This window comes from Salmo trutta, chromosome 38 (genome assembly GCF_901001165.1).
Source record: "Salmo trutta chromosome 38, fSalTru1.1, whole genome shotgun sequence".
Classification (NCBI taxonomy): Eukaryota; Metazoa; Chordata; class Actinopteri; order Salmoniformes; family Salmonidae; genus Salmo; species Salmo trutta.
Window position 1 is genome coordinate 23,056,165 of NC_042994.1, and position 23,098 is coordinate 23,079,262.

A 23,098-nucleotide genomic window follows, 5' to 3' on the forward strand; every position below is an offset into this window, starting at 1 on the left:
GACTTGGTTAGGTGGTTTAAGCATGTCCCAGTTTAGGTCACCTAGCAGGACCAATTCAAAGGGGCCAGGAGAGAGCTTAAGGCAGGTAGGGTACAGGCTGGTACTGATGGAGGACAATAGCACCCAGCAACAGTCAACAAAGAGCTATTTGAAAGTTCAATACTTAAAACCAGCAAATCAAATTGTTTGGGGACAGACTTGGTGGAGACAACCGAGCACTAAAGGTGATCCTTGGTAAAGATTGCCACTCCCCCACCTTTGGAAGATCTGTCTTGACGAAAAAGGGTTATAACTAGAAAGGTTAACATCAGTATTCAAAACCCTCTTCCTTAACCACGTCTCAGTAAAAATTCTCTGGACTTTTTCAAATACTTCTTGTGTGATGATATTTTACATGAAGTTGATTATTTTTGTCATTTTGCCGTAAAGGTGAAAGAATTACACTAACAACTGGGGGCAATTGAGATCAGCTGTGTGGTTGATTTTAGTACGTGTTGATGGTTTAACGAGATATCAGCTGGCGTTAATTTAGTGGCCCTCATTGGTTGCAATCGGTTCGATATAATTATTGATAGATATTGCCAATTTTGACTTTATGATATTACTTACATGGCCTTTCTGCATTTCCTTACAGCTGGGACCAGTCTCGTACACCCAGGTGACAAGTTGTATGTCCTCAGGTCAATCTCACCCAGCACACCCTTTGACATGAGCAGTGCGTTGGCCAGTGATGAGAAGTGTGAACCTGAGAGTTCTTTTCCTGTTTGATTTCCTGACTTCAGGAACTTCTCAATGTCCTCATGTACTGAATCATCTTTCATCTCAGTCAAGCAGATGAGTAGATTGATGTACCTATCAGGTGAGACTTCATCTACATTTGGCTCCCTGAGGTATTTCTTACTTTCCTTAACAGTCTCTGAGCTGATCTCTGTTTGTGGCAGTAGGTCTTGTAACAGTTTCTGGTTGGATTCTGTTGAGATGCCAACAAGGAAGCGGAGGAACAGGTCCAGGTGTCCATTCTCACTCTCCAAGGCTTTATCCACCATCATCTTCAGCAGCTCATGCAAGGGCAGCTCTGATGACACATCCCCAATAAAAGACTCCAGGGCCTTGATGTTCTTGCTCACACAGCAGTGGAACACGTACAGAGCAGCAAGGAACTCCTGGAAGCTCAGGTGAACAAAGCAGTACACTTTCTTCCGATACAACCCATGCTCTTGTTTCAGGATTTCTGTGCAAAACCCAGAGTACACTGAGGCTTCACTGACATCAATGCCACACTCTTCTAGGTCTTTCTTATAGAATATCAGATGTCCCTTCACCAGCTGTTCAAATGCAAGTTGTGCCAGTTTGAGAATGGTTTCTTTGTTTCTTTCTATGATTATGTCCAGATCCGTCTCATTTTTCCCATCGTACTTCTTGCTTTTCAGGTTTGTCTGAATGAGCAGGAAGTGATTGTACATCTCAGTCAGAGTTGTGATCTCTCCACTCTTATCGTCACTCAACATTTGCTCAAGAACCCTGGCAGTAATCCAACAGAAGACTGGTATGTGGCACATGATGTGGAGGCTCCTTGATGTATTAATGTGTGAGATGATTCTCCTGGCCCGGTTCTCATCCTCAACATTCTTCTCAAAGTATTCTTCTTTCTGTTTGTCATTGAACCCTCGTACTTCTGTCACCTTGTTGATGTACTCATGGGGAACCTGATTGGCTGCAGCTGGTCTGGAGGTTATCCAGAGGAGAGCTTCGGGGAGTAGATTCCCCTCAATGAGGTTTGTCATCAAGCTGTCAACTGATGACATTTCAGTTAGATCAGTCAACTTCTTGTTCTGATGAAAACCTAATGGTAGTCTGCTTTCATCCAGACCATCAAAGATGAACATGACTTTGCAGGTGTCATATATCTTTGCCTCTTCTATCTCGGTAAGTTCAGGGTGGAAGTAACGCAAAAGTCTATGAAGACTGTACTGGTTATCTTGAATCAGATTCAGCTCTCGGAGTGGGAGCACAAATATGAAATCAACATCTTGATTAGCTTTTTCTTCAGCCCAGTCGAGTATGAACTTCTGCACAGAGACTGTTTTTCCAATGCCAGCAATGCCCTTCGTCAACACAGTTCTGATGGGTCTCTCCTTTTCTCTCTCTTCTCCAAGTAAGGGTTTGAAGATGTCATTGCAGTTTATTGGAGTGTCTGTAGATTTTTTTGTCCTGGATGTATATTCAATCTGCCGGATCTCATGTTCTTTATTAACCCCTTCACTCTGTCCTTGTGTGATGTAGAGCTGTGTGTAGATGCTGTTGAGGTGAGTTCGATCCACTGCGGTGCCTTCAAACACAAATCCAAACTTCTTCTTCAGACTGGTTTTAAGTTTGTCTTTAACTCTTTGTGTGTCGTCATCCACTGGAAAGAACAACACACTTTAAAACGTCAATAAGTAAAGTTACAACAGGAAAGTGAGTCTGAGAAAGTCCAGAAGCATCACCAAGGACGCCACAAACCCCAGCCACGAGTTACCATCAGGCAGATTGATACCAACAGTTTCAGAAACAGTTTCTATCTACAAGCCTGCTGAACACTTGAACTGGACTGACCACCTGCACTGACTTTCCACAGCACACATGCACTCACTCATCCACACGCACACACCCACACAGATATACACTTATCCACACACACACACCACACACACACACACACACACACACACACACACACACACACACACACACACACACACACACACACACACACACATCACAACTGCTTAATTATTATTGCTAAATACTGCACAATTTACAAAACACATGTACATATTGTACTATAAATTGTGCCTTCCTGTATTATAATATTAAAGTTGTTATTAAATGTTTATTATAAACTGGGTGGTTTGGGTTCTGGATGCTGATTGGTTAAAAGCTGTGGTATATCAGACATTATAAACTGGGTGGTTTGAGCCCTTAATGCTGATTGGCTGACAGCTGTGGTATATCAGACCATATGCCACTGGTATAAGAAAACATGTATTTTTACTGCTCTAATTACGTTGGTAACCAGTTTATAATAGCAATAAGGCACGTTGGGGGTCTGTGGTATATGGACAATATATCACTGCTAAGGGCTGTATCCAGGCATTCCACGTTGCTTTGTGCCTAAGAACAGCCCTTTGCAGTGTGGTAAATTGGCCATATACTACACCCCCTCGGGCCTTGTTGCTTAATTCTATTCACCTTCGCAATTTACTTTATGTTGTTATCTTTTCTTATTTCTTATTGTTGTTGTATACCATGTGTATCCTTTACATACGACTAATAAAACTTAAAGTTGTGTGTGAGTGTACAGTATACATTGTGTGAGATTAGCCTTATCAGACATACCTCTCCGCTGCCCAATGCACATAGTCTGTCCATAGCAATCCACCTCTATACAGACAGGCCCACCTGGAAGGAAAGAAAAATATATTCTACTGTAATTAAAACAGACTTCAGTGAGTGGTATCATACGTGGTTTAGAGGACACTGATGAGAGAGAGTGTGTGAGAGAGCGAGAGAGACAGACCTAGCTCCTGGACCAAATAAGTCTCTTTCTCCTGGAGGATCCTGTAGAAGGCTGATTTGACTTTAACTGAGTTTAAGGCCTTGTACAGCTCCCTCATCTGGTCCTGTCTGGTCCGGGCAGTATCGATGTTAGAGTGCGCCTCCTTATGGATCATACCCACCTGGTGCAGTTTATCTGATATGTACTTCACGATGGTAACCCTCTGAGTGAGCTCCGCCATGTGTCTGTCCACAAACTTTGCATCTAGGGTGGAGAAATGGACAGGTGTATTACACACACACACACACACACACACACACACACACACACACACCGTTCAAAAACATGCATGTGTTCCAAACAAATCCAGGTAAGAAACACATCAAAACATTATAAATATATAGGTAACTGTACAGTATGTATTTTACATACGAGACAAATTTAAAATAGAACATATAGAAATAGTAGAAAGATAAAGCTATATTCAGTAAAATAACCATTACTTCATAATGAGACCATTTCTGGTGTTTCACCTCAGATACATTACTTCATAAGGAGACCATTTCTGGTGTTTCACCTCAGATACATTACTTCATAAGGAGACCATTTCTGGTGTTTCACCTCAGATACATTACTTCATAAGGAGACCATTTCTGGTGTTTCACCTCAGATACATTACTTCATAAGGTGACCATTTCTGGTGTTTCACCTCAGATACATTACTTCATAAGGAGACCATTTCTGGTGTTTCACCTCAGATACATTACTTCATAAGGAGACCATTTCTGGTGTTTCACCTCAGATACATTACTTCATAAGGAGACCATTTCTGGTGTTTCACCTCAGATACATTACTTCATAAGGAGACCATTTCTGGTGTTTCACCTCAGATACATTACTTCATAAGGAGACCATTTCTGGTGTTTCACATCAGATACATTACTTCATAAGGAGATAATTTCTGGTGTTTCACCTCAGATACATTACTTCATAAGGAGACCATTTCTGGTGTTTCACATCAGAGTCAAAGCTTTACTTACCGTTTTCCTCACATCTCTTCTCTGTCTCAATGGAATCAAGAGAGTGGGGGGGTCTGGAACAATAACAAACATGGCTACGTATTACATGTATAGTATCTGGGCACCGGTAACAGCACGCCCTTTGTCCTCAATCTGGTACTACAACATGGAGACCCCCCTTTGCACTGGTAACAGCGCCCCCTGTGTCCTCAACATGGTACTACAACATGGAGACCACACTGACTTGAAGCATTTCAGGGAATTCTGACTCACATTTGGTCAAAGGACCTTGCTCCACTGTTGACATTGTCAGGGTCTTCTCTCCTCCCTTCAGTGTCCTCCTCTTCTCTCCTCCCTTCAGTGTCCCCTTCTTCTCTCCTCCCTTCAGTGTCTCCTTCTTCTGACCTCCCTTCATTGTCCCCCTCTTCTCTTTTTCCTTCAGTACCCCCCTCTTTTCTCCTTCCTGAGCGTCTCCACCAGACAGAGGAAGTGCTTTCTTCTTCTCTCCTCCTTTTGGAGCAGTTGCTCCCCATCTCTTTGTCTCTACAGAGTCTTGATCTATGAGATCTGTGAGTGAACACAGAAAATAAATCCCAGTATTTTGATTTTTATTATATAATATGTAGAAAAACTACGAAATACAATTGCAGATGTTTTTACAATAGCAAAATACAATTCATGAAGGATAAAAATGTGTCATTTGACTTGTATTTATATGTGTTTAGCATTGACAAAAAATGAAAATCCCCAAATAAACTTGTTGCTGTGAAGTAACTGTTAATGCAATGTCATGACTTTGACTTTCCATCTTACTGTCACAGAAACAGGAAGTGACTATGGGCGCCATTTTCATCTATAAAAACCCCAGATTCGCTTTCACAAAATGGCGCCCTATGTGTCCAAAACAATGCAACACACTTGAAGAACAACTTGTGTTGTCATTTTCGGTCACAACTTGGTCGCAACTACGTGCTGCTGTGCGGTTTGTTGCTAACGTTACTTTACTACCTGCCAACTTTACAGTTTTTACTTTTTAATTTTTATGTTTTATATATCTTTTTTATTTTCCCTCAAGTTTTTTCCTTCAACTTTTTCACCCCGGACGCTTTATCTGGACATGGTTATACAGGACATCTGCCAGTCGAAGCTAAGTAGTAACATTAACATTATGCCTTCTAATTGCAGTCGCTGTACTCATTATATACAGGAGAACGTTCGCCTTATGGTGGGGTGCTGCAAGTGCTGCAAGCCCAGTTTCAAATGCCATCGTTAGGCAAGGGTAATTTAAGTGTAGGAAAGGATGAAACAGCGTCTGTGCCACCAGTAAGTACAGATAGTAGTTTAAGTCCCCTCGCACAGTCCCCGCAGCTGGACAATTTTCTCACGGCTTCTAGAAGGAAATGCTGCAGGAATGCTCAACCGGTGTCACTCATTCAGCCGACAGAAACTTTAAACTGGTTCTCCCCATTAAGCAACGAGACGGAGTCAGAGGCCGAGCCTTCTCTGGTCTCTCCTCCACCCGTTACGGAGTCTGAGACGCCGAGGCCTCCCACCATTAGCTCTGACAAATTGAAAACCCTGGTCATTGGCGACTCAATACCCGCAGTATTAGACTTTTAAAAAATCATCCAGCGATCATACACTGTTTACCAGGGGGCAGGGCTACCGACGTAAAGGCTAATCTGAAGATGGTGCTGGCTAAGGCTAAAACTGGCGAGTGTAGAGAGTATAGGGATATTGTTATCCACGTGGGCACCAACGATGTTAGGATGAAACAGTCAGAGGTCACGAAGCGCAACATAGCTTCAGCGTGTAAATTAGCTAGAAAGATGTGTCGGCATCGAGTAATTGTCTATGACCCCCTCCCAGTTAGGGGGAGTGATGAGCTCTACAGCAGATTCTCACAACTCAATCGCTGGTTGAAAACTGTTTTCTGCCCCTCCCAAAAGATAGAATTTGTAGATAATTGGCCCTCTTTCTGGGACTCACCCACAAACAGGACCAAGTCTGGCCTGCTGAGGAGTGACAGACTCCATCCTAGCTGGAGGGGTGCTCTCATCTTATCTATGAACATAGACAGGGCTCTAACTCCTCTAGCGCCATAATGAGATAGGGTGCAGGCCAGGCAGCAGGCTGTTAGCCAGCCTGCCAGCTTAGTGGAGTCTGCCACTAGCACAGTCAGTGTAGTCAGCTCAGCTATCCCCAATGAGACCGTGTCTGTGCCTCGATCTAGGTTGGGCAAAACTAAACATGGCGGTGTTCACCTTAGCAATCTCACTGGAATAAAGATCTACTCCATTCCTGTCATTATTGAAAGAGATTGTGATATCTCACATCTCAAAACAGGGCTACTTAATGTTAGATCCCTCACTCCAAGGCAGTTATAGTCAATGAACTAATCACTGATCATAATCTTGATTGGCCTGACTGAAACATGGCTTAAGCCTGATGAATTTACTGTGTTAAATGAGGCCTCTCCGCTTGGTTACGCTAGTGACCATATCCCCCGCGCATCCCGCAAAGGCAGAGGTGTTGCTAACATTTACGATAGCAAATTTAAATTTACAAAAAAAATTACTGCGTTTTCATCTTTTGAGCTTCTAGTCATGAAATCTATGCAGCCTACTCAATCACTTTTTATAGCTACTGTTTACAGGCCTCCTGGGCTGTATACAGTGTTCCTCACTGAGTTCTCTGAATTCCTATCGGGCCTTGTTGTCCTGGTAGATAATATTCACATTTTTGGTGACTTTAATATTCACATAGAAAAGTCCACATACCCACTCCAAAAGGCTTTCGGAGCCATCATCAACTCAGTGGGTTTTGTCCAACATGTCTCCGGACCTACTCACTGCCACAGTCATACTCTGGACCTAGTTTTGTCCCGTGGACTACATATTGTGGATCTTAATGTTTTTCCTCATAATCCTAGACTATCGGACCACCATTTTATTACATTTGCAACAAATAATCTGCTTAGACCCCAACCAAGGATCATTTAAAGCTGTGCTATAAATTCTCGGACAACCGAAAGATTCCTAGATGCCCTTCCAAACTCCCTCCACCTACCCAAGGACATCAGAGTACAAAAATCGGTTAACCACCTATCTGAAGAACTAAATTTAACCTTGCGTAATACCCTAGATGCAGTCGCACCCCTAAAAACCAAAAAAACATTTGTCATAAGAAACTAATTCTCTGGTATACAGAAAATACCTGAGCCCTGAAGCAAGCTTCCAGAAAATTGGAACGGAAATGGCGCTCCACCAAACAGGAAGTCTTCTGACTAGCTTAGAAAGATAGTGCCGTGCAATATCGAAGAGCCCTCACTGCTGCGCGATCATCCTATTTTTCCAACTTAATTGAAGAGAATAAGAACAATCCAAAATGTATTTTTGATACTGTCGCAAAGCTAACCTATAAGCAGTTTTGTTGCTAAGGATTCCAAGACGCGGTTAGCATTTACGGCTGGGACTGCAAGTTTGTGTTCCATTTCTTGCGTGGATTCCACGAGTGCTAGCTGGCTGTACTACAGGCATCTGTCGTCATCGTGGGAAAGACTCATTGTTATCTTTTCGTAAAACAACTGTTTGCAGTAAAGAACCAACCTGGATACTAAGGAGATCCTGAGGGAAATCGACGAGTACCAACAGCTTTACGCTATGGAGGAACAACATACTCCATCATGGAAAGATCTGACTACCTCACAAAATAACTTTAATCTGAAAAAAATGAAAAACAGATTCATCTACAGACACAGACGATTTACTTACCTTTGAAGTAGAGGCTAGTGCTCTGGATAGAATCCATGAAACACTGGAAAAGTTGTGTGAGAAGGTAGCAGGGCTGAGGGCGTGTTCAGCCAGAGTGAAATTCTCACGCTCCAAGGAGAAAACAAGGCACTCACAGCCAAGGTAAAAATCCACGATTCCAACATGGATTGTCTACTCAGGGAAAACAGGGTGATGAAGGAGTCGCTACTAGACATACAAAGTCGTAGCATGCGTGAACATCACATTTTTTTTCTGGGATTCCTGAGGACGCATCCAATAATCCAGAGTGCGCGATCAGCGGGGGAAGGGAGCTTAAAAGGACCAAATTTGTTCTCAATGACCAATTTCCAAGGGAGATAAATGAACGTCGTAAGAGACTGTATCCGCTACAATGGCAACAAAGGGAGAAGGGTAAGCGTGCTTTTCTCATTGTGGACAAACTCTTTATGGATGGACAGCTATTCCGAGACAGCTCCATAACACTGTGGCTGTACTAAATTATATAGGGACTTCAGGTTACGGAAAAAAGAAAGTATGGAAACTATAAAAATATCTGAACACTATGAAGTGGATATGAACACACACGTACTCAATTACTTGCTCGCTTACACATACGGACTTATACATACACACACACACCTGATCTCGCTCTCTTCTCTCACTCTCTCTTTCTCTCTTTTCTCTTTTCTTCTCTCCCTCTCTCTCTATTGTCGAGAACTGTTTTATAATTTAATGTGTTTATTGTTTGTCTATCTTTTTTATGTATTTGTCTACAAGTTTATATATGTTTACAACAAGCAAGGGGAAGATATCAGAATACGGGCATTGGGGAATAATAACATATTGTACGGAATACATTTGTACTGTAGTGAAGCCGTATGCTATGGTACCTACATGTACGCTACGGTCACAAGACGCAGGCCTCCTTACTGTCCCTAGAATTTCTAAGCAAACAGCTGGAGGCAGAGCTTTCTCCTATGGAGCTACATTTTTATAGAATGGTCTGCCTATCCATGTGAGAGACGCAGACTCGGCCTCGACATTTAAGTCTTTACTGAAGACTCATCTCTTCATGATTGAATGTAGTCTGGCCCAGGGGTGTGAAGGTTAACGGAGAGGCGCTGGAGCGACGAACCGCCCTTACTGTCTCTGCCTGGCCGGTTCTCCTCTCTCTACTGGGATTCTCTGCCTCTAACCCTATTACGGGAGCTGAGTCACTTGCTTACTGGTGCTCTTTTATGCTGTCCCTAGGTGCGTCATTTGAGTGGGTTGAGTCACTGACATGATCTTCTTGTCCGGGTTGGCGCCCCCCTCAGGTTCGTGCCGTGGGGGACATCTTTGTGGGCTATACTCAGCCTTGTCTCAGGGTAGTAAGTTGGTGGTTTGAAGATATCCCTCTAGTGGTTTGGGGGCTGTGCTTTGGCAAAGTGGGTGGGGTTATATCCTGCCTGGTTGGCCCTGTCCGGGGGTATCGTCAGATGGGGCCACAGTGTCTCCCGACCCCTCCTGTCTCAGCCTCCAGTATTTATGCTGCAATAGTTTATGTGTCGGGGGGCTAGAGTCAGTCTGTTATATCTGGAGTGTTTCTCCTGTCTTATCCTGTGTCCTGTGTGAATTTAAGTATGCTCCCTCTAATTCTCGCTCTCTCCCTCTCCCTCCCCTCCAGAAGGACCTGAGCCCTGGGACCATGCATCAGGACTACCTGGCCTTATGACTCCTTGCTGTCCCCAGTCCACCTTGTTGTGCTGCTGCTCCAGTTTCAACTGTTCTGCCTGCGGCTATGGAACCCTGACCTATTCACTGGATGTGCTACCTTGTCCTGGACCTGCTGTTTTCGACTCTCTCTCTTTACCACACCTGCTGTCTCTAACTCTGAATGCTTGGCTATGAAAAGCCAACTGACATTTACTCCTGAGGTGCTGACCTGTTGCACCCTCTACAACCACTGTGATTATTATTATTATTATTATTTGACCCTGCTGGTCATCTATGAACGTTTGAACATCTTGGCCATGTACTGTTATAATCTCCACCCGGCACAGCCAGAAGAGGACTGGCCACCCCTCAGAGCCTGGTTCCTCTCTAGGTTTCTTCCTAGGTTCCTGCCTTCTAGGGAGTTTTTCCTAGCCACTGTGCTTCTACATCTGCATTGCTTGCTGTTTGGGGTTTTAGGCTGGGTTTCTGTATAGCACTTTGTGACATCGGCTGATGTAAAAAGCACTTCATAAATACATTTGATTGATTGAATTTGATTGAAGAAGCAGAAAGCAAGATATTCCCAAAAATATTTATACTGTTTTTTTTTTTTTTACAGGGGTTGGGGTTAATTAAGACCCAACCTGTAGTGTTCAGGAATGTTTTGTACACCATACTCAGGTCTATTAATCAATCACATCTCTGTTCTTGTATCTCATACTCAGGGGTGAAAGGAAGACTGTATGGGCCCTTACAACGGCCTGGCAAAATAAATAGTGGGGATATGCCATACCAGCAGAGGTGGGACCAAGTCACTATTATTCGAGACACAAGCAAGTCTCAAGTCACATGGTCCAAGTCTCAGGTCCAGTCCCAAGAAGAATGGGACGAGTCTCGAGTCAAGTCCAAGTCGTGCATTCTAAGAGCAAGTCAAGTCGAGTCACAAGTTTTTTCAAGTCAAGTCAACTAGGGATATCCCATCACGTTGTCACTTCTCTGGATTCCAGAGCAAGCAGGATCATACTGTCTACCTGTATGCAGCGGGGGTTACAGGATCGGACGGAAAGCATCATTTGTCTGTAGCCTTTGTCTTCCTCACACATATCTTAATTCATTTGTTACATCTTCATCCCTTTAAGTAATGAAGGTAGTGCGATGTTACAGCTATCTTTAGACAGAGCCAGTACCCTCCATTGAGGTAGGCCTATACAAGTATAACCCTCCCAAACACCAGATAGCCTATTGTTGTGGCAAAGATGTGTCTGTAGCAGATTGCTAAACGGTACCTTACACTGACGCACAACTGTTTGGTTCTGAAGCACAGATTAGTTTTTTTTAAACAATAATTTGGTGCAATGCCATATGCATATGTTAGTGACCAGATCGAATAAGCAAATATATAATATACAAATAGTAGGCCATATGTAGCCTATTAAAATATGAAGAAAATAAATCCCTTTCAGGTTCACACTTGCAACCCCCCACAACCTTCTCACTGTGCAAGCTCACCCAAACTGTATTGATTGACAGTTTGCTGGTCCAATCAGAGGGCCGAGTGTGCTTTTCACTAGCCAATCCGTTTATTTTTTTTGCAATTGCCATACTGTCTCACTCTGTTTGAAAAAATTGGGATTGACATGATTTTTGAATGACTACCCCTTCCTTTGTCCCGCATACATACATCATCTGTTAACAAGTATTGCATTTCATGCACAGATCCAACTACAAAGACCGGGGAGCTTTTTGAACTACTCATAAAGAAGGGCAGTGATTGGTAGATAGGTAAAAATAACAAATCAGACTTTGAATATCTCTTTAAGCATGGCCAAGTTAATAATGATGCTGTGGATGATGAATTAAACCACTCAGACACATCAGACACAGTCGTCCTTCTGAATTGAGCTGCAGGACAGGAAGCAAACTGCATAGGGATGTCACCATGAGGCCATTGATAAGTTAATTACAATTAACCTTTCACTTTTGCACCATCTGTACCTAATAGAGCAGATGTAGTCTGACGTGTGGAAGTCAGCTGTCTGGCAGGAGAGACTCATTGGGAGGGAGAAGTTCTGACTGAATGCACATTTGAGAACTAGAACGGTCCATTTACTTCCTTTTATTGACCAATCACAAGTGGGGCGCCCTAATGTGCGGGCCGCCACTGGTCCCAAATATTTCCAGCATCTGAACAGTGGCCGAAACTATCTCACCAGAGAAAGCATCTGAGGGAAAGAAACAGCCCCCCTCTGTCTTACGTGTGTAGCCCATGTATCTGATGCTGTCTGGCCAAAAAGAGTATGACTTTTCAGATAGATGGTCTACACATTCTGTGACAGAGGAGCGTTGTTTCGCTCGCTTGGACTCTTTATCTAAGATAGATTTTCTGTTGGCGCGCGTCTTGGTCAAATAAATTATACATTTTGGATGGGCAAGGAGGTACGGTAGGGCAGCCCAGGCCCCCAAAAGCAAGCCCATAACGCCTGCCCTGCCTTTTATTGACACCTGTGGTGCATATGTACAATAATGTACAGTAATGGACAGTGATGGCAGAACAATATTAAAGTTTGTTTAACTGGACTTCACGGGCATCTCTGCTGAAACCAACAAAGTAATACAGAAGGTCCTGTACAAGGAAGAAATTCCATCTACTTTCACACCTGTTCATAATGAAATCAGAGATAGAGCGCCCTCTACAGATCAGATGACAGAAACACACTCACAGACGCACTACGACAGATATACTGTCCCGGAATCCCACTACCCAATCACATACATATCACTACACATCCAGATTGGAGGATGGTGTCTAGAGAGTTGAGCAAAGGTCATTCTACCACTGGAGGGCGATCTCCCTCCATATCAGACTTTGTGTCTAGTGACACAACCTGACTACATGGAAGAATCTCAATTGGTTACTCCCTTGTGTCCTCTCCTCGTCTCCTTCTCAAAACCTATTGGAGGAGAAGGTTCGAGAGGAGGGACTTCCCAATGGCTCCTGACAGATGAGTGTAACTCTTCACCTAGTGCTAAAGACTGAATCCTAGCAATTATGGGTGACATTTTCCAGGTGCAAAACTGTTCATAGCGTTCACAATTTTGCTGTGAAGTGACTTCATGCAATGACATGACTTTGACTTTTGTTTTTACTGCTGCAGAAACAGAAAGTGACTATGGGCACCATTTTATTTTAATTGTTTTGCTATTTATGTGTGAATAACAATGCAACACACTTGAAAAAGGACAAAGCAAGATATTCTGACAAAAATGGCTATTAATAAGGAAATCATACATTTGTCAACAAGCAAAAAAGGTTTGGGGGTTAGTGAATAGGATGAATTTTAAATTACACCTCTTCTTTCTCTCCTCTTTTACCTCCTTTCTCACTCATCCATATTCCTCTCTTCATCACCACTTTATCCTCCTTGTCCCTTACAGGCCTCCTATTCATCTGGTGATTAAATCACTGAGTGCATTTGACTTCCTCTTGTATCATATCATCTGAACCTATTATTAAACCGAACTGTTTATTCAAGTAAGTTTCTTACCCTTCTGGTGAAGTTAGTAAGGTAAATTTTTCTCAGAGTTGTGGTTTCATCTCTGCCATGCTGTTACTGAGAGAACAGGAAGTAGCTACGTGACTGTGTCAGCAACACATTTGTGAAAAAAGGAAAACGCCTCTTTGTACATCCTGTTCTTTTGGTATCTGTCAAGGTCTTACTTTTCCCCAACACAGTTAAGCCAAAACCACATCCCATTATTCAGAGGGGCGTTCTACTAGGCTCCCATTGGCTAGCTAGCGTTGTCACACTCACAGGCGATCAGCGCAGAGCCAGTGACCTTCCAAGGTAAGGATGGAAAGTGTAATTTAACAATTAGCTGCCTACCGTAATGCAGGCCTATTATTATCATATTTGGTAACATTTGCCCATGTATTCAATTTTAGAGTTTGAATGAGTTGTAAAAATGTCCCAGAGAACTCTGTTGAATCCCCTCAATTGAAGGTCAGCTAAGTTAATCTAGGCTACTTAACGTTACTAGCTCGGTATTCGAAGTTGTTATATTATCATTAGTAGTCTATTATCAGGTAAAAACATATGCTTATTATTCAGAATTTCTCAAATATTTATTATAATCATTCAGTGGAATACGCTATTCTACAGCCATTGAATCTGTCTCAGTGTTTAGGGCTGTTAATGGCTAGCTCGGTACACCACATTAATCTGTCTGAGTGTTTAGGGCTGTTAATGGCTAGCTCGGTACACCACATTAATCTGTCTCAGTGTTTAGGGCTGTTAATGGCTAGCTCGGTACACCACATTAATCTGTCTCAGTGTTTAGGGCTGTTAATGGCTAGCTCGGTACACCACATTGAATCTGTCTCAGTGTTTAGGGCTGTTAATGGCTAGCTCGGTACACCACATTAATCTGTCTGAGTGTTTAGGGATGTTAATGGCTAGCTCGGTACACCACATTAATCTGTCTGAGTGTTTAGGGCTGTTAATGGCTAGCTCGGTACACCACATTAATCTGTCTGAGTGTTTAGGGCTGTTAATGGCTAGCTCGGTACACCACATTAATCTGTCTCAGTGTTTAGGGCTGTTAATGGCTAGCTCTGTTAATGGCTAGCTCTGTTAATGGCTAGCTCGGTACACCACATTATGTTATTATATTTTTCAATCTTGAAATACAAGTTGAAAATGTTATTAATCAGTAACTGAAATTTGACGCTCCGTGATATTTACTTCCGGACTTGGAGACTTGGAGAGCGCTCAAAGCGTTGTAGGACACCCCTCTGAATAACGGGGCGTGGTTTTGGCTTAACTGCGTTGGGGAAAAGAAAGAGGCGTCAAGGACACAGTTGTGTCCCTGATGTGAAGAGAACAGAAGCTAGCTTGAGCAGCAGCGCCTAGATATCAGCAGAAAGCAGTAACAAAACTGGTGTTATCACTTGTTTGCATGCTGTGTTCCCACCAGGTTCTCACACATCTCCTAACTGCCACGTAGAACAAAGAGGTTGTACATTGCTATAAAACCTGAGATGCAACTGTTGTTGGTTGGGCTCTTTAACTCTGCACCATTGAGTGATTGCTAACCGCTCCAGAATTGCAATTCTTAGAATAAAGTTTGAAGAATATACAGTCTCTTCCTTTTGGTTCAAATTTTCACGACAATTGTTGGTGACGAGGATGACAAACTCCACTTGCTGATCGTTGCCGGGGACACCAAGGTTAACAGCACGCAGGGGCTGCATTAGACGTGGCTCAGGGACCCCACACTCCGTCTGAGTGGAGCAGAAGGGACTCGCCTTGGACCCGACAAGGAGCGTCAGCCATCCCGAACAATAAAATGAAGGGTGATACTGACTTTCTTTAAAGGACAACTGAAGTGCACATTAAAATATAGATCTTGTCTTAGTGACAGAAGACTACTGTGTGTAGAGGAGAATTCATTGTGTGTGCGTTTCACTGTGTGTGAAGAAGCCGTTGTCTTAGTGACAAGGAGGGCTCTACTGTGTGTGGAGAAAAACCCTGTTTTATAACAGAGGTATTCCTGGGTAAATGCGCATTATTGGGCAAAGTACTAAATGAATATGGATTGATATGCTAATTGAAATGCTAATTGATATGCTATAGTTTGAAATCGTCAGATGTAAATGCATGATGAAAGGGATTCCAAGATAAGATCCTGAGGTACTATAGATATACCAGGACAGGATCCTGAGGTACTATAGATATACCAGGACAGGATCCTGAGGTACTATAGATATACCAGGACAGGATCCTGAGGTACTATAGATATACCAGGACAGGATCCTGAGGTACTATAGATATACCAGGACAGGATCCTGAGGTACATAGATATACCAGGACAGGATCCTGAGGTACTATAGATATACCAGGACAGGATCCTGAGGTACTATAGAAATACCAGGACAGGATCCTGAGGTACATAGATATACCAGGACAGGATCCTGAGGTACTATAGAAATACCAGGACGGGGTCCTGAGGTACTACATTTGATAGGAGGAACTTCCATGTGGGTGCAAATTTAAAAATTACATAGAGTAATTAAATATATATAGATATATATTTTGACTGAGAAAAAATAAATAAAATAAACTCTGCTTGAATTATAAAAAAGGAAGACGTTCCTAACCAAATACTGTTTGTTTTGTGTGTTTGTTTTTCTTTGTCTCTGAGTGTGTGTAAAGATGGAGTTCCACAATGGGAGCCAAGAGCAGCAAGGGAGAACCTTGTCAGACCGGTGAAGGTATTGGTGGATAAGTGGGGCAGGGACATTCTGGAACAGGTACCGTTCTGGCACAAGGTAACATATTTTCTCTTGAAAGGCACATTAAGTGAAGTCAACAGAATGTAGAAAGAAGTTACAGGATTTTGAGATCCAAGAAACCAAGAAAGGCAAAACAAGTAGGAAAGATTGGGATCATTTCAGGAAATGGGAAGGAGAAGCAGAATCTTCTGATAGGAAAGTTCAAGAAATAATGGTAAAAGAAGGTCTGAGGTCAGCCCACATCTGCCACATCAAGATGAGACTGCGATGGGCTGACGTGGAAGGAGGATTCGACGAGAACCACCTCTGGGGTGAGGATATAGCCTATCAGACTCAACTGACTACTCTGTGTGACCGTATTAAAGAACATTACCTACCTACTGTATGACTGATTGGGCAGCTGTCCATAGCTGCACACAAAAGGCCAAAGAGTCATTGGAAGATTACAGGCACAGACTTGAGAACTATTTCCGTGAACACAGTGGCATCAGACCAGGCACTGACGACTACAACAGCCTCCTGAAGGCTGCCCTGATGAATGGACTACTACCGGACCGGCGTAAGCAGGTTAGGACGACCTCTATTGGCTGGGAAACCACCACCCTCCAAACCGTTGCTGAACACTGTAAACATGCTGAGAGACAACAGCTGTCTCTGGAGGATAAGACCAAACAGAGAATGGAGAAGGAGACTGTGAAACTCCAGGCTGCACAACTGGCATTGTCTCAGGGGCAGAAGTAACACACAGTCCAAGGTCAATTCCGCCCATGGTCAAGGAGGGCGTGGAGCCTTTGTCTTCCTCACACATATCTTAATTCATTTGTTACATCTTCATCCCTTTAAGTAATGAAGGTAGTGCGATGTTACAGCTATCTTTAGACAGAGCCAGTACCCTCCATTGAGGTAGGCCTATACAAGTATAACCCTCCCAAACACCAGATAGCCTATTGTTGTGGCAAAGATGTGTCTGTAGCAGATTGCTAAACGGTACCTTACACTGACGCACAACTGTTTGGTTCTGAAGCACAGATTCGTTTTTTTTAAACAATAATTTGGTGCAATGCCATATGCATATGTTAGTGACCAGATCGAATAAGCAAATATATAATATACAAATAGTAGGCCATATGTAGCCTATTAAAATATGAAGAAAATAAATCCCTTTCAGGTTCACACTTGCAACCCCCCACAACCTTCTCACTGTGCAAGCTCACCCAAACTGTATTGATTGACAGTTTGCTGGTCCAATCAGAGGGCCGAGTGTGCTTTTCACTAGCCAATCCGTTTATTTTTTTTGCAATTGCCATACTGTCTCACTCTGTTTGAAAAAATTGGGATTGACATGATTTTTGAATGACTACCCCTTCCTTTGTCCCGCATACATACATCATCTGTTAACAAGTATTGCATTTCATGCACAGATCCAACTACAAAGACCGGGGAGCTTTTTGAACTACTCATAAAGAAGGGCAGTGATTGGTAGATAGGTAAAAATAACAAATCAGACTTTGAATATCTCTTTAAGCATGGCCAAGTTAATAATGATGCTGTGGATGATGAATTAAACCACTCAGACACATCAGACACAGTCGTCCTTCTGAATTGAGCTGCAGGACAGGAAGCAAACTGCATAGGGATGTCACCATGAGGCCATTGATAAGTTAATTACAATTAACCTTTCACTTTTGCACCATCTGTACCTAATAGAGCAGATGTAGTCTGACGTGTGGAAGTCAGCTGTCTGGCAGGAGAGACTCATTGGGAGGGAGAAGTTCTGACTGAATGCACATTTGAGAACTAGAACGGTCCATTTACTTCCTTTTATTGACCAATCACAAGTGGGGCGCCCTAATGTGCAGGCCGCCACTGGTCCCAAATATTTCCAGCATCTGAACAGTGGCCGAAACTATCTCACCAGAGAAAGCATCTGAGGGAAAGAAACAGCCCCCCTCTGTCTTACGTGTGTAGCCCATGTATCTGATGCTGTCTGGCCAAAAAGAGTATGACTTTTCAGATAGATGGTCTACACATTCTGTGACAGAGGAGCGTTGTTTCGCTCGCTTGGACTCTTTATCTAAGATAGATTTTCTGTTGGCGCGCGTCTTGGTCAAATAAATTATACATTTTGGATGGGCAAGGAGGTACGGTAGGGCAGCCCAGGCCCCCAAAAGCAAGCCCATAACGCCTGCCCTGCCTTTTATTGACACCTGTGGTGCATATGTACAATAATGTACAGTAATGGACAGTGATGGCAGAACAATATTAAAGTTTGTTTAACTGGACTTCACGGGCATCTCTGCTGAAACCAACAAAGTAATACAGAAGGTCCTGTACAAGGAAGAAATTCCATCTACTTTCACACCTGTTCATAATGAAATCAGAGATAGAGCGCCCTCTACAGATCAGATGACAGAAACACACTCACAGACGCACTACGACAGATATACTGTCCCGGAATCCCACTACCCAATCACATACATATCACTACACATCCAGATTGGAGGATGGTGTCTAGAGAGTTGAGCAAAGGTCATTCTACCACTGGAGGGCGATCTCCCTCCATATCAGACTTTGTGTCTAGTGACACAACCTGACTACATGGAAGAATCTCAATTGGTTACTCCCTTGTGTCCTCTCCTCGTCTCCTTCTCAAAACCTATTGGCGGAGAAGGTTCGAGAGGAGGGACTTCCCAATGGCTCCTGACAGATGAGTGTAACTCTTCACCTAGTACTAAAGACTGAATCCTAGCAATTATGGGTGACATTTTCCAGGTGCAAAACTGTTCATAGCGTTCACAATTTTGCTGTGAAGTGACTTCATGCAATGACATGACTTTGACTTTTGTTTTTACTGCTGCAGAAACAGAAAGTGACTATGGGCACCATTTTATTTTAATTGTTTTGCTATTTATGTGTGATTAACAATGCAACACACTTGAAAAAGGACAAAGCAAGATATTCTGACAAAAATGGCTATTAATAAGGAAATCATACATTTGTCAACAAGCAAAAAAGGTTTGGGGGTTAGTGAATAGGATGAATTTTAAATTACGCCTCTTCTTTCTCTCCTCTTTTACCTCCTTTCTCACTCATCCATATTCCTCTCTTCATCACCACTTTATCCTCCTTGTCCCTTACAGGCCTCCTATTCATCTGGTGATTAAATCACTGAGTGCATTTGACTTCCTCTTGTATCATATCATCTGAACCTATTATTAAACCGAACTGTTTATTCAAGTAAGTTTCTTACCCTTCTGGTGAAGTTAGTAAGGTTAATTTTTCTCAGAGTTGTGGTTTCATCTCTGCCATGCTGTTACTGAGAGAACAGGAAGTAGCTACGTGACTGTGTCAGCAACACATTTGTGAAAAAAGGAAAACGCCTCTTTGTACATCCTGTTCTTTTGGTATCTGTCAAGGTCTTACTTTTCCCCAACACAGTTAAGCCAAAACCACATCCCATTATTCAGAGGGGCGTTCTACTAGGCTCCCATTGGCTAGCTAGCGTTGTCACACTCACAGGCGATCAGCGCAGAGCCAGTGACCTTCCAAGGTAAGGATGGAAAGTGTAATTTAACAATTAGCTGCCTACCGTAATGCAGGCCTATTATTATCATATTTGGTAACATTTGCCCATGTATTCAATTTTAGAGTTTGAATGAGTTGTAAAAATGTCCCAGAGAACTCTGTTGAATCCCCTCAATTGAAGGTCAGCTAAGTTAATCTAGGCTACTTAACGTTACTAGCTCGGTATTCGAAGTTGTTATATTATCATTAGTAGTCTATTATCAGGTAAAAACATATGCTTATTATTCAGAATTTCTCAAATATTTATTATAATCATTCAGTGGAATACGCTATTCTACAGCCATTGAATCTGTCTGAGTGTTTAGGGCTGTTAATGGCTAGCTCGGTACACCACATTAATCTGTCTGAGTGTTTAGGGCTGTTAATGGCTAGCTCGGTACACCACATTAATCTGTCTGAGTGTTTAGGGCTGTTAATGGCTAGCTCGGTACACCACATTAATCTGTCTCAGTGTTTAGGGCTGTTAATGGCTAGCTCGGTACACCACATTAATCTGTCTGAGTGTTTAGGGATGTTAATGGCTAGCTCGGTACACCACATTAATCTGTCTGAGTGTTTAGGGCTGTTAATGGCTAGCTCTGTTAATGGCTAGCTCTGTTAATGGCTGGCTCTGTTAATGGCTAGCTCGGTACACCACATTAATCTGTCTGAGTGTTTAGGGCTGTTAATGGCTAGCTCGGTACACCACATTAATCTGTCTGAGTGTTTAGGGCTGTTAATGGCTAGCTCTGTTAATGGCTGGCTCTGTTAATGGCTAGCTCTGTTAATGGCTGGCTCTGTTAATGGCTAGCTCTGTTAATGGCTAGCTCTGTTAATGGCTAGCTCTGTTAATGGCTGGCTCTGTTAATGGCTAGCTCTGTTAATGGCTAGCTCTGTTAATGGCTAGCTCTGTTAATGGCTAGCTCTGTTAATGGCTAGCTGTGTTAATGGCTAGCTCTGTTAATGGCTGGCTCTGTTAATGGCTAGCTCTGTTAATGGCTGGCTCTGTTAATGGCTAGCTCTGTTAATGGCTAGCTCTGTTAATGGCTAGCTCTGTTAATGGCTAGCTCTGTTAATGGCTAGCTCTGTTAATGGCTAGCTCGGTACACCACATTATGTTATTATATTTTTCAATCTTGAAATACAAGGGAAAATGTTATTAATCAGTAACTGAAATTTGACGCTCCGTGATATTTACTTCCGGACTTGGAGACTTGGAGAGCGCTCAAAGCGTTGTAGGACGCCCCTCTGAATAACGGGGCGTGGTTTTGGCTTAACTGCGTTGGGGAAAAGAAAGAGGCGTCAAGGACACAGTTGTGTCCCTGATGTGAAGAGAACAGAAGCTAGCTTGAGCAGCAGCGCCTAGATATCAGCAGAAAGCAGTAACAAAACTGGTGTTATCACTTGTTTGCATGCTGTGTTCCCACCAGGTTCTCACACATCTCCTAACTGCCACGTAGAACAAAGAGGTTGTACATTGCTATAAAACCTGAGATGCAACTCTTGTTGGTTAGGCTCTTTAACTCTGCACCATTGAGTGATTGCTAACCGCTCCAGAATTGCAATTCTTAGAATAAAGTTTGAAGAATATACAGTCTCTTCCTTTTGGTTCAAATTTTCACGACAATTGTTGGTGACGAGGATGAAAAACTCCACTTGCTGATCGTTGCCGGGGACACCAAGGTTAACAGCACGCAGGGGCTGCATTAGACGTGGCTCAGGGACCCCACACTCCGTCTGAGTGGAGCAGAAGGGACTCGCCTTGGACCCGACAAGGAGCGTCAGCCATCCCGAACAATAAAATGAAGGGTGATACTGACTTTCTTTAAAGGACAACTGAAGTGCACATTAAAATATAGATCTTGTCTTAGTGACAGAAGACTACTGTGTGTAGAGGAGAATTCATTGTGTGTGCGTTTCACTGTGTGTGAAGAAGCCGTTGTCTTAGTGACAAGGAGGGCTCTACTGTGTGTGGAGAAAAACCCTGTTTTATAACAGAGGTATTCCTGGGTAAATGCGCATTATTGGGCAAAGTACTAAATGAATATGGATTGATATGCTAATTGAAATGCTAATTGATATGCTATAGTTTGAAATCGTCAGATGTAAATGCATGATGAAAGGGATTCCAAGATAAGATCCTGAGGTACTATAGATATACCAGGACAGGATCCTGAGGTACTATAGATATACCAGGACAGGATCCTGAGGTACTATAGATATACCAGGACAGGATCCTGAGGTACTATAGATATACCAGGACAGGATCCTGAGGTACATAGATATACCAGGACAGGATCCTGAGGTACTATAGATATACCAGGACAGGATCCTGAGGTACTATAGAAATACCAGGACAGGATCCTGAGGTACATAGATATACCAGGACAGGATCCTGAGGTACTATAGAAATACCAGGACGGGGTCCTGAGGTACTACATTTGATAGGAGGAACTTCCATGTGGGTGCAAATTTAAAAATTACATAGAGTAATTAAATATATATAGATATATATTTTGACTGAGAAAAAATAAATAAAATAAACTCTGCTTGAATTATAAAAAAGGAAGACGTTCCTAACCAAATACTGTTTGTTTTGTGTGTTTGTTTTTCTTTGTCTCTGAGTGTGTGTAAAGATGGAGTTCCACAATGGGAGCCAAGAGCAGCAAGGGAGAACCTTGTCAGACCGGTGAAGGTATTGGTGGATAAGTGGGGCAGGGACATTCTGGAACAGGTACCGTTCTGGCACAAGGTAACATATTTTCTCTTGAAAGGCACATTAAGTGAAGTCAACAGAATGTAGAAAGAAGTTACAGGATTTTGAGATCCAAGAAACCAAGAAAGGCAAAACAAGTAGGAAAGATTGGGATCATTTCAGGAAATGGGAAGGAGAAGCAGAATCTTCTGATAGGAAAGTTCAAGAAATAATGGTAAAAGAAGGTCTGAGGTCAGCCCACATCTGCCACATCAAGATGAGACTGCGATGGGCTGACGTGGAAGGAGGATTCGACGAGAACCACCTCTGGGGTGAGGATATAGCCTATCAGACTCAACTGACTACTCTGTGTGACCGTATTAAAGAACATTACCTACCTACTGTATGACTGATTGGGCAGCTGTCCATAGCTGCACACAAAAGGCCAAAGAGTCATTGGAAGATTACAGGCACAGACTTGAGAACTATTTCCGTGAACACAGTGGCATCAGACCAGGCACT

The 23,098-nt window shown here is 42.8% G+C and overlaps 1 protein-coding gene across 1 annotated transcript in view; it reads right to left on the reverse strand.

The window, feature by feature from the left end:
- The window catches only part of LOC115178135 (NACHT, LRR and PYD domains-containing protein 12), a 29,896-nt gene extending 16,096 nt beyond the window's left edge, over positions 1–13,800 (reverse strand). Inside the window, exons 1-6 of the mRNA XM_029739172.1 lie at positions 13,571–13,800; positions 4,831–5,124; positions 4,579–4,631; positions 3,560–3,802; positions 3,379–3,441; positions 610–2,404 (exon numbers count right to left, since the gene is read on the reverse strand). Coding sequence (XP_029595032.1) covers positions 610–2,404; positions 3,379–3,441; positions 3,560–3,802; positions 4,579–4,631; positions 4,831–5,090 — 2,414 coding nt within the window. The 5' untranslated portion in view covers positions 5,091–5,124; positions 13,571–13,800. The remainder of the gene's footprint in view (positions 1–609; positions 2,405–3,378; positions 3,442–3,559; positions 3,803–4,578; positions 4,632–4,830; positions 5,125–13,570) is intronic.
- Positions 13,801–23,098: the final 9,298 nt, after the last annotated feature.